General features: G+C 39.8%; 1 protein-coding gene across 2 annotated transcripts in view; it reads left to right on the forward strand.

The window, feature by feature from the left end:
- The window catches only part of scarf2 (scavenger receptor class F, member 2), a 104,122-nt gene that overhangs the window by 13,302 nt on the left and 74,984 nt on the right, over positions 1-15,836 (forward strand). Inside the window, exon 1 of one of the 2 annotated variants that reach the window (XM_061906113.1) lies at positions 3,053-3,580. The exons of the other annotated variant lie outside the window; for it this stretch is intronic. Coding sequence (XP_061762097.1) covers positions 3,471-3,580 — 110 coding nt within the window. The 5' untranslated portion in view covers positions 3,053-3,470. Of the gene's footprint in view, positions 1-3,052; positions 3,581-15,836 lie in introns of those variants that run through there. 2 annotated transcript variants of the gene reach the window in all.

Genomic DNA, 15,836 nt, shown 5'->3' on the forward strand with positions numbered 1-15,836 from the left:
GAGATAATACTGGGAGACACATCAAATGTTCTTGCAATTGCACGCATGGATGTGCCATCCTGGAGGGTTAAGAAATCGCCTCATGCTCCCATTCGTAATAATGACTCTAGCTATAGCCAACACTTGTGGAAAAACAGTTAAAAAAGACCAAGAGGGAGGAACTTAAAATGGCCTCCACCTGCAAAACCAGTCCTGTGTTGGGGGCCATCTCGTTGTTGCCCCTCTAGTGCACCTATTGATAATTCCATCAACACCAATGCAGCTGAAACTGATTAACAACCCCCTCTGCCACGTACCTGACCAAAACCTTATCAGAAAAGTGCAATTGAACTCATGCCATACCCTGATAAAACAAACAAAAACTGTTCCTTTATTTTTTTTTTGCAGTGTTTTTTTAAATACATTTAAAAGCCTTAACTCCAACTACGTTTGTACAAGTGTTCACAAAGTACAAAGAAGGACAATTATGATAAACATCTTGATTTTTTTTTAATTTTTTTTAGACAAAGATATTATATATGTATTAAATATATTTTTACTCATGGTATCTTTATGTATGTATTCTTTATTTAATCACTGTTCTGTTAAAAACAGAGAAGAGGGAAATGGAAAAGAACTGCAATGATATGAAGGGGTAAGATTAAATGTGCTCTGCTTTTTCCTACTCCTTTTCGGATGTGCTGTAATGAAAGAACTGGAAAAATGTGATTACATTTTATACACGAACTAAACTGAAATATGTGTGACTTTTTAAAAGATGGGATTATCATATCTAAAACATAACAAAATAAACACCCCTCAACTTTTGGGTTTTGTTTCCATGAATCAATAATGTACCTTACACTCCCAAGTAAAGGAAATGTTAAGACATTTAAAATCCTACTCAGGTGAATGTTGACAGATTCTATGATTATTTATAGTCAAATTATGGCCTCTTTATATAGAACTTTTCTGGCACTTTTTTATATTACCATCCGTGGATGACAAAAATCAAAACAACACATTATTATTATTATTATGAGGCTATCATTATTGGTTCATCACCTTCGGTTTGAGTCTCCCCCAGTCTTTAAAAACTAGTGACACTTCTGTTTCTAAATGTAGAGGTCTTTGAACGCAACGTATTGAATTGAACAAATGTCTTAGTCGTTGCTATGAAGAGGAAAGTGGGAGGATTAAATAAGCTTTGTTTCCTTCCACTCCTTTTCGGACATGTTAAGAGAAATGGGAGACAAAGTTAAATACGTTAGTAATAAAACTCGGTCAACCAACCAACTAAGTATTATTTCATATTAATATGTGTTATTGATTTTAACACATTTATATTGTAGAAATCAGTGACACACACGGCATGCTCCAAACATACATAAACAACTACAATTGCCCATAAGGGACATCCACTACATATATGACAGGAAAAAAAAACATCCATCCATTAATTTCTACTGCTTGTCCCTTATGGGGCCGCGGGGGGTGCTGTAGTTTATCCATGTTTTGGCTAAAAGTGACAGGTTACAGAAATTGCAACAAGTCGCCGTTAGAAAGTGCTGTTGTCCAAGCCTAACATCCACGCATTGAGTTATTCTCTGCTGCCACCACTAGAGACTGCTATTGTCTAACCTTAACATCCACACATTGAGTTATTCTCTGCTGCCACCACTAGAGGCTGCTGTTGTCTAACCTTAACATCCACACATTGGGTTATTGCAAAGATAACTGAAAATGACCCATAGTCAGTTTGGGGCTGGACACATCCATCCATCCATCCATCCATTCCTACCGCTTATTCCCTTTGGGGACGCAGAGGGCGCCCATGCCTATATCAGCTACAATCAGGCGGAAAGCAGTGTACACTCTGGACAAGTCGCCACCTCATCTCATGGCCAACACAGATAGACAGACAACATTCACACTCACATTCACACACTAGGGTCAATTTAGTGTTCCGAATCAACCTATCCCCAGGTGTATGTCTTTGGAAGTGGGAAGAAGCCGGAGTACCCGGAGGGAACCCACGCATTCACGGGGAGAACATGCAAACTCCACACAGAAAGATCCAAGCCCGGGATTGAACCCCAGGTTACTCAGGACCTTCGTATTGTGAGGCAGACGCACTAACCCTTCCTCAACCGTGATGCCCGGGCTGCACACATATTGTCAATAGAATATAAAAATGTTTTATGATTTCACATGTCCGTCACGTGACTATTCCTTATCCTTCTAATGCAGGGGTCGGCAACCCGCGGCTCTTTAGCGCTGCCCTAGTGGCTCTCTGGAGCTTTTTCAAAAATGTATGAAAAATGGAAATGATGAGGGGGAAAAAACATATTTTTGGTTTTAATATACAGTAGTTTCTGTAGGAGGACAAACATGACACGAACCTCCCTAATTGTTATAAAGCACACTGTTTATATTAAACATGCTTCACTGATTTAAGTATTTGGCGAGCGCCGTTTTTTCCTACTAACTTTGGCAGTCCTTGAACTCACCGTAGTTTTTTTTTACATGCATAACATTCTCCGACTTTCTAAGACGTGTTTTATGCCACTTCGTTTTCTGTCTTATTTTGTCCATCCAAAGTTATAATGTTGTGCATGAATGCACAAAGGTGAGTTTTGTTGATGTTATTGACTTATGTGGAGTGCTAATCAGACTGCATGACTGCAAGCTGCTCTGTGTTAACCTGCTATTTAGGCTAGTTGTATGTACATATTGCATCATTATGCCTCATTTGTAGCTATATTTGAGCTCATTTAGTTTCCTTTAAGTCCTCTTAATTCAATTTATATCTCATGACACACTATCTGTATGCAATATGGCTTTTAATTTTTTGCGGCTCCAAACAGATTTGTTTTTGTATTTTTGGCCCAATATGGCTCTTTTAACATTTTGGGTTGCCGACCCCTGTTCTAATGGGACGATTTAAAGATGTCAGTGAATTGTTTAGTGATATATCCTATTGCAGAATAGGAGATATGTTTAAACCAGAGGGTCATGTGACGTCTTTGAGGGCAGACCTTGCTGCGCACGCTATATGCAAATGAGGTGGCGCACGCATGGCGCGCACAGCCAAAGACGCGAGTAACAAATCAGGAATTTCCCTCCTGCCACTCCTGAGAGCGCTCAAGACACGACAAAAGTCAAAGTTCTCCTCACAGAGGTACAGCCCAAACAGGATCTAATACTTTTTTGGAACTTTTCCCCCCCTCAAACTCAAGAAGATTGCATATTTTCCACCCAAAATGAGTCCGTGACCACATCACGATGTTCCTTTTTTGAGCTTTTTTTTTTTTTCGCTGCTGCGTGGAAGTAACGGTGCGGAGCGCAGGAAAAAGGCTGCCTGGAATGTTAGTGGACGGCGCAGGGCGGTTTTTAGTGGCATATTTGGATGAAGTGCGCAACACCGGGGTGATCAAACCCGGGACATGTGGAATAAAAACGGCGTCTAGAAGGATGCTGCTGCTTCTACGATGGAAGTGAAGAACTTTGCAGCTTTTTTGGCGGTGGTTTGTCTCCTTTTTTGCGTCGGCGCCAGCCAACAATTGCGTCCTAAAGGCAGGAATGTATGCAAAGCAAGAGGGTAAGCATGGAAAATAGTCATTTTTAATCCGAATTAAGACTTCATTATTCCCTCTTATTATACTCAAACACACTTGGAGTTGCATTTACCTTTAAAACGTAAGTATTTGAACTTTTAGGTCCACTGACTTTTATGCACGTGGCTCCATACTAAAACAGCATATTCTCTATTCAGACAATTTCAATTTCCAACCACATTTGTGCATATTTTGGAAGCAGCGATACAGATGTGTGCATCACCTGTGTGGAATCGGCCCACTGCTAGTATTAAAATAACACTGCCCAGCTGGCACAAGACATTGAAACAATGTTGAGAACTTGTTGAATTACACTATTAAAAAAATCCCATTTTTATGGTTAATTTACTCTAAATTTCTACTGTAATTTTTCAATTTTTTTAAATAGGTTATTAAACTGTAGAATTGAAGACATTATCTGTAAATAAACAAACCACCTGTTATTTTAAGTAATATGCCAGTAATGACAAACTATGTATATTTCTATTTTTTTTACAGAAAAATACCAAATTAATTATACATATCATTTTCTGTTTTCTCAAATTACTTTCAAATTCATGTAAAATTACAGTAATTAACTTTTATTTAATATGTAGCTTGTTATATATAGTTCTATGTCCATACTAACAATCTAACAGTCGTATATGTAATTTTAAGGAAAATCTTATGTTTTTAATATTTATGTGTATTTTTATATTAAAGTTGAAAAATATATGTAGCCTTTTATATAAAGGTTTGAGCTCATACTAACAATTTAACATTTTTCTCTGTAATATGACACACGTTGGTGACTGCAAGACATACTTGATCAACAGCCATACAAGTCACACTGACGGTGGCCATACAAACGAATTCAACACTGTTACAAATATGCGCCACACTGTGAACCCACATCAAACAAGAATGACAAACACATTTCGGGAGAACATCTTCACCGTAACACAACATAAACACAAAATAACAAATACCCAGAATGCCATGCAGTGCTGCTCAACCGACGCACAGAGGGGGGCGGTGATGTGGGGTGGTGGCGGGGGTGTAGCCCGGAAGAGTAACGCTGCATGGGATTCTGGGTATTTGTTCTTTTGTGTTTATGTTGTGTTTTAGTGCGGATGTTCTCCCAAAATGTGATTGTCTTTCTTGTTTGATGTGGGTTCACAGTGTGGCGCATATTTGTAACAGTGTTGAATTCGTTTGTATGGCCACCGTCAGTGTGACTTGTATGGCTGTTGATCAAGTATGTCTTCCAGTCAATATAGTATCACCAACGTAACTTTGCACAGCATGGGTTTTGGTCAGCATGCTGTTTGTTCGGTGAACGGGCGGACGTGACGTGACGTGGGGTCGTTGAGGACATTGATGGTGGTGTTGTCACGACACCCTTATGAAATAATTGTCCGGGCGACATCGCATCGGGACAAACCATCGCCAGGGTAACAAACTGTCTCTCGGTAAAATCTGGAGGATTGGCGAAAATTCTGCTAGGTTAGGATAGCCATTCAAAGAAGGTGAATACACTTTTCACGTAATTTCTGAATTCAGTGGCCCCAGGTAAATTGAGTTTGAGACCCCTGATGTTAACAATTCTGAAAAAATCTGTAAAATAATGGTATTTTTCTGTGGAACTGCCAGCATTGTCAGTTCATTAAAGTTGGTTGATCGTAATAATTTGGAAAAACTCTGTAGAATAAAGGTATTTTTCTGCAGAACTGTTTGCATCATCCCTTTATTAAAGGTGCTTGATCTTAATAATTTGGTAAAAATCTGTAAAATTATGATATTTTTCCGCAAAACGTTTAAGGAAAATTTCTGTAAATATAATGTTTTTGATCATTATTTGGTTTACAATGTCTTACTTTAATGTTATGGTTTTCGTTTGGCAGCCGTAGCTGCCAGTAGATGACCGTTTTTTTACAGAATTTATTTTTACAGTGTATGTTCTGACGTTGAGCAACTCAAACGTAACCTTGGAACAACATGCTCTTTGTGGACGTTTAGTCAATGTTGTGTTCTGGCGTTGATTTGGTCATTGAATTTTAGTCATTTCCCAAATAAAATCCCACAACACAAAGAGGACATACGTTAAAACATATTTTCTGCTCGATCTACTCTCTATTTCATGCTGCAGCTGTTACATATAAATATTGTATTTGGTAATTGTTTTATATTGTATATACGATACAAACATACAATATAGTATAATATATCATTATATATCATGTACTGTACATATATTATGCAGATATTATTTTATTATATACTTTATATTGCTACTACGGTACATTATTTTCTATTTTATACCTGCATTGTCCTTTCCATTCTTACACTTTCCATCCTTTGTAGCTGAGCTACTGGGTGGAACAATTTCCCTTTCATTAAAGTTTGTCTAAGTCTAAGAAAAAACATGCATTTTGACAATGTTTATTCAATGTCAGGTTGTTACGTTCATTGGGCCATTGAAATTTGGTCAATTCCCAACCAATATTTTACAACACAAATACATTTTTTTGACAGCATTTATTCAATGTTGCGTTCTGACGTTGATTTGACCATTTACTCTTGGTGAAATACAACTTCGAAACAACATGCTTTTTGACGACGTTTAGTAAATGTCAGATTCTGACGTTGATTGGACCATCGAAATTTGGTCCTTTCCCAACCAAAATTCTATAACACAACTACAACGTTGAAATAACATGTTTTTTGACCACATTTATTCCATGTTGCATTCTGACGTTGATTTGACCATTGAATGTTGTTAATTTCCCAACCAACATTCTACATATGTCAGCTCAGTGGTCGAGTGGTTAGAGTGTCTTTCCTAAGAGCGGTTGGTCGTGAGTTCAAACCCCGGCCGGGTCATACCAAAGAGTACAAAAATGGGACCCCTTTACCTCCCAGCTTGGCACTGAGCATTAAGGTTTGGAATTGGGAGTTAAATCACCAAAAATGATTCCCGGGCGTGGCTGCTGCTCACTGCACCCCTCACCTCCCAGGGGGTGATCAAGGGTGATGGGTCAAATTCAGAGAAAATCATTTTGTCACACCTACTGTGTCTGTGTGACAAATGTCGGTACTTTAACTTTTAACAACACAAATACAACTTTGAAACAACATGCTTTTTGACAACGTTTGATAAATGTCAGGTTCTGATGTTGACTGGACCATTGATATTAGGTCGTTTCCCGACCAAAATTCCATAACACAACTGCAACGTTGAAACATGTTTTTTGACGCCGTTTATTCAATGATGTGTTTTAACGTTGATTTGATCATTGAAATTTAGTTATTTCCCATCCAAAATTCCATAACACAGCGACAAGGTTGAACCAACACACTTTTTGACAACCTTTATTCAATGTTGCGTTCTAGCGTTGATTTGATCATTGAAATTGTGGTCATTTCCTTATCCAATATTCTACAACAGAAACACAACGTTAAAACAACATGCTTTTTGACTATGTCTATTCAATGTCAGTTAGTGTCATTGGTTGGACCATTGAAATTTGGTCATTTCCCAACCAACAACGTGGATCCAACGTTAGACATCAGCGTTTTCCCAATTTACAAATACAACTATTTTGCAACGGTGATGGAGGGCTGGATGAATCATAAAACGTTAATAATATAAAATGTAGAATTTTAAAGGCCTACTGAAACCCACTACTACCGACCACACAGTCTGATAGTTTATATATCAATGATGAAATATTAACATTACAACACATGCCAATAGGGCCGGTTTAGTTTACTAAACTACAATTTTAAATTTCCCGCGGAGTTTCTTGTTGAAAACATCGCAGAATGATGTCGCGTATGATGACGCGTGCGCATGAGGTCTCGAGTTGGATGGGACATATTAGCGCAGCACCACTTGCGGCTAAAAGTCGTCTCTTTTCATCGCACAATTACACAGTATTCTGGACATCTGTGTTGCTGAATCTTTTGCAATTTGTTCAATTAATATTGGAGAAGTCAAAGTAGAAAGATGGAGGTGGGAAGCTTTAGCCTTTAACCACACAAACACACGGTGTTTCCTTGTTTAAAATTCCCGGAGGTGAAACTTTACTGTGCATCAGAGCGGTCAAGAGAGCATGTATCATGACCACTTGTCAACAGGCAGGTTTCGGTGAGAAAATTGTGGTAAAAAGTCGCCTCTTATCGGAGATCTGCGGAACTTGCGCCGTCTATGCAGCTGCCGTGACTTCCCTCAGACACTGGCGTCAACACACCCGTGGCCACACCCCTCCGACTATCAGGTACTATTTAACTCACTAAAACTCTAGCAACACAATAGAAAGATAAGGGATTTCCCATAATTATCCTAGTAAATGTGTCAAAAAACATCTGACTCGCTTTTTTTTTAACTTTATTTTTATTTTATTTTTTTTCTAGTCCTTCGCTATCAATATCCTCAGCCACAAATCTTTCATCCTCGCTCAAATTAATGGGGAAATTGTCGTTTTCTCAGTCTGAATAGCTCTTTTTGTTGGAGGCTCCCATTATAAACAATGTGAATATGTGAGGAATCCTCTCACGGGTGACATCATCGTCTGCTACTTCCGATACAGGCAAGGCTTTTTTCTTAGCGACCAAAAGTTGCAAACTTTATCGTAGATGTGCTCTACTAAATCCTTTCAGCAAAAATATGGCAATATCGCAAAATAATCAAGTATGACACATAGAATGGACCTGCTATCCCCGTTTGAATTAGAAAATCTCATTTCAGTAGGCCTTTTAATTTAGATATAAGCTGAGGGCCACAAATGCCCCCCCGGAATGCACTTTGGACGCCCCTGGTACACCTTTTGAGCACGTTTAACAATACTGTGATAATAATGATGCCCATTATCATCTTAGGGACAAATAAAATGAACATCTTGTTACAACCCTACTGATACTACTAAGTCATGTTGTTTGATTGTTTTTGTACTTCCTGATATCAATAGCCTAACTGTAAGCTCATTTATGTATTTATTTTGGTTCCTCCATGACTGTTATTTTAGTGGTGACGACTTGGAGGGTCCTTTGTCTGTCTTTTTAGACCTTTTGTTTGCCCTTTTCGTCCTGTATCCGTCTATGTCTGTCCTTTCCACGCTCCTATTGAATTATGTTTCCCTATTGCTCCCTTTTCGCTACGCTAATTTTTTTTATGCCTGACCTCAATCAAGTGAATAGAGGGAAACTGTTCGGCGTTTATCATCACTTGTCAGCATTTCCAGTGCACGTCTCTGCCTTACAAAGTCAACAGAGTGATGCCCTCAGCGCTCACGCTATTATTTTCAGACCAGCGCCTTGTGACGAGTGAAACATGCGCACAGGAAAAGTCAGGTTTGTTTTCCAATCAGGGAAAGAAGCCATGTCTGCACGTACGTGTGACCGATGATCTTCCCACATACACTACGTCTGCATCATAGAATGACATATTTACATGCTGATTGGTGTCGGCCATTTGCAGCCCACAGCTTGTTTTTTACTCACTCACAACACATTTTAAAGAAAAAATACACGCGCTCTGGATTAAAACTCTCCACAAAAAAAAGACATGAAATGTTGACTGAAAAGTGCAAACTTAAAAGGTAATGTTTGCATGTTGACTTTTAAAATGTGTCAAGTACCAAGTTATACAACTATGAAGCATTTGAAAAACTTAGGATGCTGAGAGTTAAAATGTGTTAAGTACCAACTTATATGCCTGTGAGGCGTTCGGCCGCTAAATTGGCCAAAAAAAAGTTAGCATGTTAATGTTAGCACAATAACCGTTAGCATGTGTCAGGTGCCAAGTTATATGATTCAAGCAAAATCGGCTGAAAAAGTTAGCGTGTTGATGTTAGCATGTTAGCCGGCTAACATTAGCATGCTTACATTTAGCATGTGTCAAGTGCCAATTTATAAAGCTCTGTGGAGTTGGGCTGCAAAATTGGCAAAAAAAATGCTAGTTGTTAACAGTTAGCATGTGTCAAGTGCCTATAGTTATATAACTGAAATATACATCTGCATAATTGGCCAAAAGGTTAACCTGTTGATGTTAGCATGCTTACATTTAGCATGTGTCAAGTGCCAAGTTATATGGCTCTATAGCAGGGGTCGGCAACCTTTACCACTCAAAGAGCCATTTTGACCTGTTTCACAAAATAAAGAGGACAATGGAATCCGCAATCACTCTCGTGAATATCTGCTGATGGTCACCCATATAACAGTAATAAGGGCGTGCCATGAAGCCATTGCCTTTGACGCCTTCTACAACATGTACCGACAGCTTGCCAGTCCAGTAATATGTTGTATGTGGCTTCCGCAGATACACGTACGAGATTGCAAGGCATACTGGGTGATACAGGTTACACTGGAGGTTGTGATATAAATAACTTTATCACTGTTACTAATATGCGCCACACTGTGAACCCACACCAAACAAGAATGACAAACACATTTGTGGAGAACATCCTCATAGTAACACATTATAAACGCAACATAACAATTACCCAGAATGCCATGCATCCATGACTCTTTCAGGCTATACTTTACATCCCGCTAGCACCAAACCCCACCCCCGCCAACCCCCCATGCGTTGGTAAGCTGGGTGGGGTTGGGGGCGCGGTGGTTTAAAATATATTCAGGAATAGTCATGGATGCAAAGGATCCTGGGTATTTGTTATGTTGCGTTTATGGTGTGTTACTGTGAGGATGTTCTCCAGAAATGTGTTTGTCATTCTTGTTTGTTGTGGGTTCACAGTGTGGCGCATATTAGTGAGAGTGTTAAAGTTGTTCATTACACAACCTTCAGTGTACTCTGTATCATCCAGTATGCCTTGCAATCTCGTACATATGACGATAGAAGCAAAGAAGTGCGTGCGTCCGGCCGGCACGCAGATAGCATGGCGCTAAGGCGGCGCGATGACATGTTGTACAGGACGTCAAAAGTAAAGCTATCACGGCACGCCCTCAATGTTGTTGTCCGAATGTAAATCGGAGAATGTTGACCCCGCGTGATGTCCAGAAGAAGCTCCGAGAACCGGAATCCCCCCATAACAATCAGGGGGGAGGCGAATGTGCATCTGAGCCACATCAGAGTGGCCAAAGAGCCGCATGCGGCTCCGGAGCTGCGGGTTGTCGACCCCTGCTCTATGGAGTCTGGCTGCAAAATTGGCAGAAAAAAATAGCTAGTCTGCTAACCTCAACATGTTAACAGTTAGCATGTGTCAAGTGCCCATAGTTATATGACTCTGAGGCATACGCCTGCAAAATTGGCTTAAAGGTTAACATGTTGATGTTAGCATGCTTACAGTTGGCATGTGTCGAGTGCCACGTTATCTGGCTGCAGATTTGGCCAAAATGGTTACCATGTTAACAGTATGTGCCAAGTGCCAAGTTATACGACTCTGAGGTGTTCAGCTGCAACATTGGCGGAGAAATGTAGCATGTTAACGTTAGCATGCTAAAAGTAAATGTCAAGTGCCAGGTTGGTTGGGATGCCAAATGGGTAAAGAAGTTAAATATAGAAACGTTTGTAATGCTGCCTGCGGCTGAGCCAGTCAGTGGAAACAATACTGAACGGAATGATTGTTTTGGTTTTGTTTCAGGCCATTTAATACTGTAGTATTTATATTTTTAGTCCAGTTAGACATTGTTATACTTAAAATGACTTACTTTAGGACAGAATTACTTTTTGTTATTAGCTTTCTTACCGACAACACAGAGCCAAGATGTGGCTGTTGTGTTCAGATAGTTTAGCATATATTGATAGACCTATATTGTATGAGCATGTTTATTGTACAAAATGTATCAAAGTGGCCCCCACAGCCCTCAATTTGTATCTATGTGTCCCTGTTTGTAAATGACTTGACTGAAATAGAATAAATTGTGTGTTCATTCGAAGACAAATAAACACGCTTCATTGGACATATTTGATGCTAGCCTATATCATCTGATACTTATTTTTTATCCGGTATCAATACTGTTCAGATATGAACGTACTTTATAATGTAATAAACCTTAAGCTTTGCACATTTGCGTACGTGTATGGACTAAGCGTCACGTCATTATCAGGAAAACAAAATCACAGCCCTTCATTTAATACAACACATGAAAAGGAACAAAATCCCCCATTCACACCAAAATGGCCGACTTTGTTTTACTCCAGGCAGGGGCTTTAAGTTCTTTATTTTCACTTTCTAAAGGGGCTGGAGTGTGGCGTTGTTAATTACCTAATATCTTTCCGGGATACCTGGGAAAGCCCTCACAAGGGTAATTATGCATTATAAATAACAAATTCTTTGCCCTAAAAAGTAGTTAACAGAACAACCCTCGAGGTCGACGTGGACCCCGACTTAAACAAGTTGAAAACGTATTCGGGTGTTACTATTTAGTGGTCAATTGTAAGGAATAAGTACTGTACTGTGCAATCTACTAATAAAAGTTTCAATCAATCAAGTCAAAGGACCAGAATAGCATCTTTACAGGCATGTGATTGTTCCATCTATGGTCGAATATCCGTCTTTTTTATCCATCTTTCCATCTTCTTCCACTTATCTGAGGTCGGGTCGTGAGGGCAGCAGTCCAAGCAGGGAAGCCCAGATTTTTCTGTCCCCAGCCATTTCGTCCAGCTCTTCCCAGGGGATCCCGAGGCGTTCCTAGGCTAGCCAGGAGACATAGTCCTCCCCGTGGCCTCCTACTGGTCGGATGTGCCATAAACACCCCCCTCGGGAGGCATTCGGGTGGCATCCTGACCAGATGCCCGAACCACTTCATCTGGCTCCTTTCGATGTGGAGGAGCAGCGGCTTTACTTTGAGCTCCTCCCGGATGACAGAGCTTCTCACCCTATCTCTAAGGGAGAGCCCCGCCTCCCGGTGGAGGAAACTCATTTCGGTGTACCCGTGATCCTGTTCTTTCGGTCATAACCCAAAGCTCATGACCATAGGTGAGGATGGGAACGTAGATCGACCGATAAATTGAGAGCTTTGCCTTCCGGCTCAGCCCTTTCTTCACCACAACGGATCAATATAGCGTCCGCATTACTGAAGATGCCGCACCAATCCGCCTGTCAATCTCACGATCCACTCTTCCCTCACTCGTGAACAAGACTCCGAGGTACTTGAACTCCTCCACTTGGGGCAAGAACTCTCTCTTCCCTAACTCGGAGATGTCACTTTACCCTTTTACGGGCGAGAACCATGGACTCGGACTTGGAGGTGCTGATTCTCATCCCAGTCGCTTCACACTCGGCTGCAAACCGATCCAGGGACAGCTGAAGATCCTGGCCAGATGAAGCCATCAGGACCACATCATCTGCTAAAAGCAGAGACCTAATCCTGCAGCCACCAAACCGGAACCCCCCCCAAAGCCCTGACTGCGCCTGGAAATTCTGTCCATAAAAGTTATGCACAAATTCAGTCTTTTTCATCTCTGTAAAAATAGAAATAAATATTTTCCGTTTTTCTTTGTTTTTTCCGACCTACAGTGAGTACAGTTTTTTATAATCCAGTGGTAAAAACTACGGTTTTCCATTAAAAATGACGAACTTCAAAATCATAGCGAAGAAACTTCAGGGGCAGGGGACCAACTATACGGGAAACATCAATGATGATCGGTTGGTTTACGTATAAGAACATCCATGATTGGCCGTTGGGTTTACTACGATGAGTCACGATTGGTTGAGATTAGAACAAAACATTAGGGACAGACCAATCAGAGGCACGATAGGGCGGGTCATGGAACCAGGAAGGGAAATCACAACATACTTCCCAAATGACGACAAGAGGGAAAATTCAAGCAGGTGATTTATACATCCTAAAAACTAGTGGAAGATGGCAGAGGGATTCTCTTCCTTAGATGTTTCTTTTAGCAATGTAGACCACGTCCAGGAAACCCACAATGTATCTACTTGGCCACATTTGGACAAATGTATGTTAGTTGTTTACATGTAAGCCCTAATCTAAACTGCTGTCCACATGAAAGAGGTGGAATACACATTTAAAAAAACATGACTGTGGCAGACATGTTTGCTACAGCAAATGCTACATTTCATTTTTATTGGTGTTTTACAACAAGACAGTAGCTGACATTTTGTTCATGGTGTGAATATGTTTTTTTATATATGCTCATTTTGAACTTTCATGCAGAGAAGGAAATCACAACTAAGTCAATCGACCAAAACTGTATTTATTAAACGGTTATCAAGCAGTGGCACAAACATTCATGTCATTTCCAAAACAGAAAGCTCAAGATTGTCAGAGACTTTTTAAAACAAGCTATTAGTGCACTTTTGTGTATGATGTCACTAAGATGACATATCAAAACAACACTAAATGAAAGTGCACTTTTTGTACAGAACGCCACAACAATAGTTTAAAACAAATAAAGTGCACTTTTGTGCATGATGTCACACAAGATGTTTCAATAACTGTCAAATAAAAATGAGCTACATTATAGGAAATCAAATAGTGTTCGTCCTTCACTATGTGGTAGGTTAGTGGGAGTGGGGACACTATAATTTTTTGTTGTTGACTATTTTTGTCACACGGTGTTGATCTGAAAATGTTTGCCTCGGCATTTTGATGGTGTGGGCATGTGGCACCGAATGGAAATGTTGACATGCGGAATGAGCACTCTTCATTCTCTAGCAGGTGACTTTTCAAATGATGCTACATATTAGCAATAATGATACTTTTCCTAGCAACGCTTTTGCCCCACACTTGACAAATTACGGTTGTCTGTTCGACATATTCTCACTTGAAGCCAAACCACCGCCAGACGATGGACCCCCTGCTGTTTTTGTGGGGGAATTAAGTATTCTTTCATTTGTTACCAGATTCGTACCTTCTTTCTCTTGTATTACCACTCGCACGGCTCCGCTATTATCACAGCTAACGTTACCCTTGCTGCTACCTCTCTGCTCCGCGAGGGCGTGTACGTATGTGACGTATGTAAGAAGGTACTTTTGCTGTCGTGATGCGGGGTTTGTTCTCCCAGGAATGCAGATCGGACTTCGGACACAGCGTGCAGTTAGGAAGAAATGATTTATTTATAAATAAATCAGACGGTAACAAAGAAAAATCTGCTCATAGCACTTAAGGCAGAAACTAAAGGAGCTAGCGTGGGAGTTAGAAGGTAAAAGGAGCCTAGCGTGGAAGCTAGCCGGTACAGAACAGGAATCAAACGTCGTCATCTGTTGTATAAAACAAATTAGGAAGCCAGACCGAGTGAGGCTAGGGCATAGACACCAACCCAAGGCAGGTGAATGCAATCTGCCGTCATGGCAACTGAAACAAACAAAATCGAGAGGTGCTGAAAACACAAGTGACTAGACAATGTAAACAGAATATGATCCGGGCAGCGGATCATAACAATCAGAGGGCTGTTTGTAACAGTGAATAATGTATGAATTTGCCTCTGGATTTCAATATTAATTATATAAACTGTTTTAAGTAGACTGTCGATTTTAAAGTAAAAACTTTACATTTACAAAATTTTACTGTAAAATATAGTTGTTGGGTTTTCTTTACAACTTTATGGTAAATGGAAAAACAGTACCACTGTTTTTTGGAGGGGAAAAAGCTGGCAGCTTAGTTGCCAGATTTTGTATGTTAAATTTACATTGGTTTTTACAACATTATATTGTTAATGGAAAAACAGTACGTGCAATGTTCCCTCTAATTTTCCATATGCGTGAGCAAACGCCAAAACTCCTTGAGCAATGAGGGGAGCACATGTGAGTGACGTTAGACGTGCACATGTACTGTGGCCACACCAGCAGAACACCGGCCCCAAACCTGACAAAATAAAAAGTTAAATGTTTTATTATTGTAATCAAATGACAGCAGTGGTTTTCATGAGATTATTTTTTAATATAAGTATTTTGGCCCAATTACAATAACAATAACAAAAAATATTGTTTTTCATGAGCTGTGTACTACTATTGTATGTCTGGGTGGGGTTCCTGCTTTGGAAATAATTTGTACCCCTTTCAGATATCGCATTTGGTTCCAACTAAAACATTCAAAGTTACACAATTAGATGCAAACATGGGATCATGTGTACATTCTTGTAACTTTGTTTGTAAAATACTATATATCTTTATTAGTATTTATTTAATATAATAACATAACTTCATGGGTAATATTTATAAATTAAGATAAAATTAAGAAAGAAACTTTGTTATTGTTCACTAAAGAATGGGCATATGAAACTGGTGGGGTTTGGTACCTCCAACAAGGTTTAGAACCACTGCTTTCGTGTGATGC

The sequence above is a fragment of the Nerophis ophidion genome, linkage group LG07 (assembly GCF_033978795.1).
Source record: "Nerophis ophidion isolate RoL-2023_Sa linkage group LG07, RoL_Noph_v1.0, whole genome shotgun sequence".
Classification (NCBI taxonomy): Eukaryota; Metazoa; Chordata; class Actinopteri; order Syngnathiformes; family Syngnathidae; genus Nerophis; species Nerophis ophidion.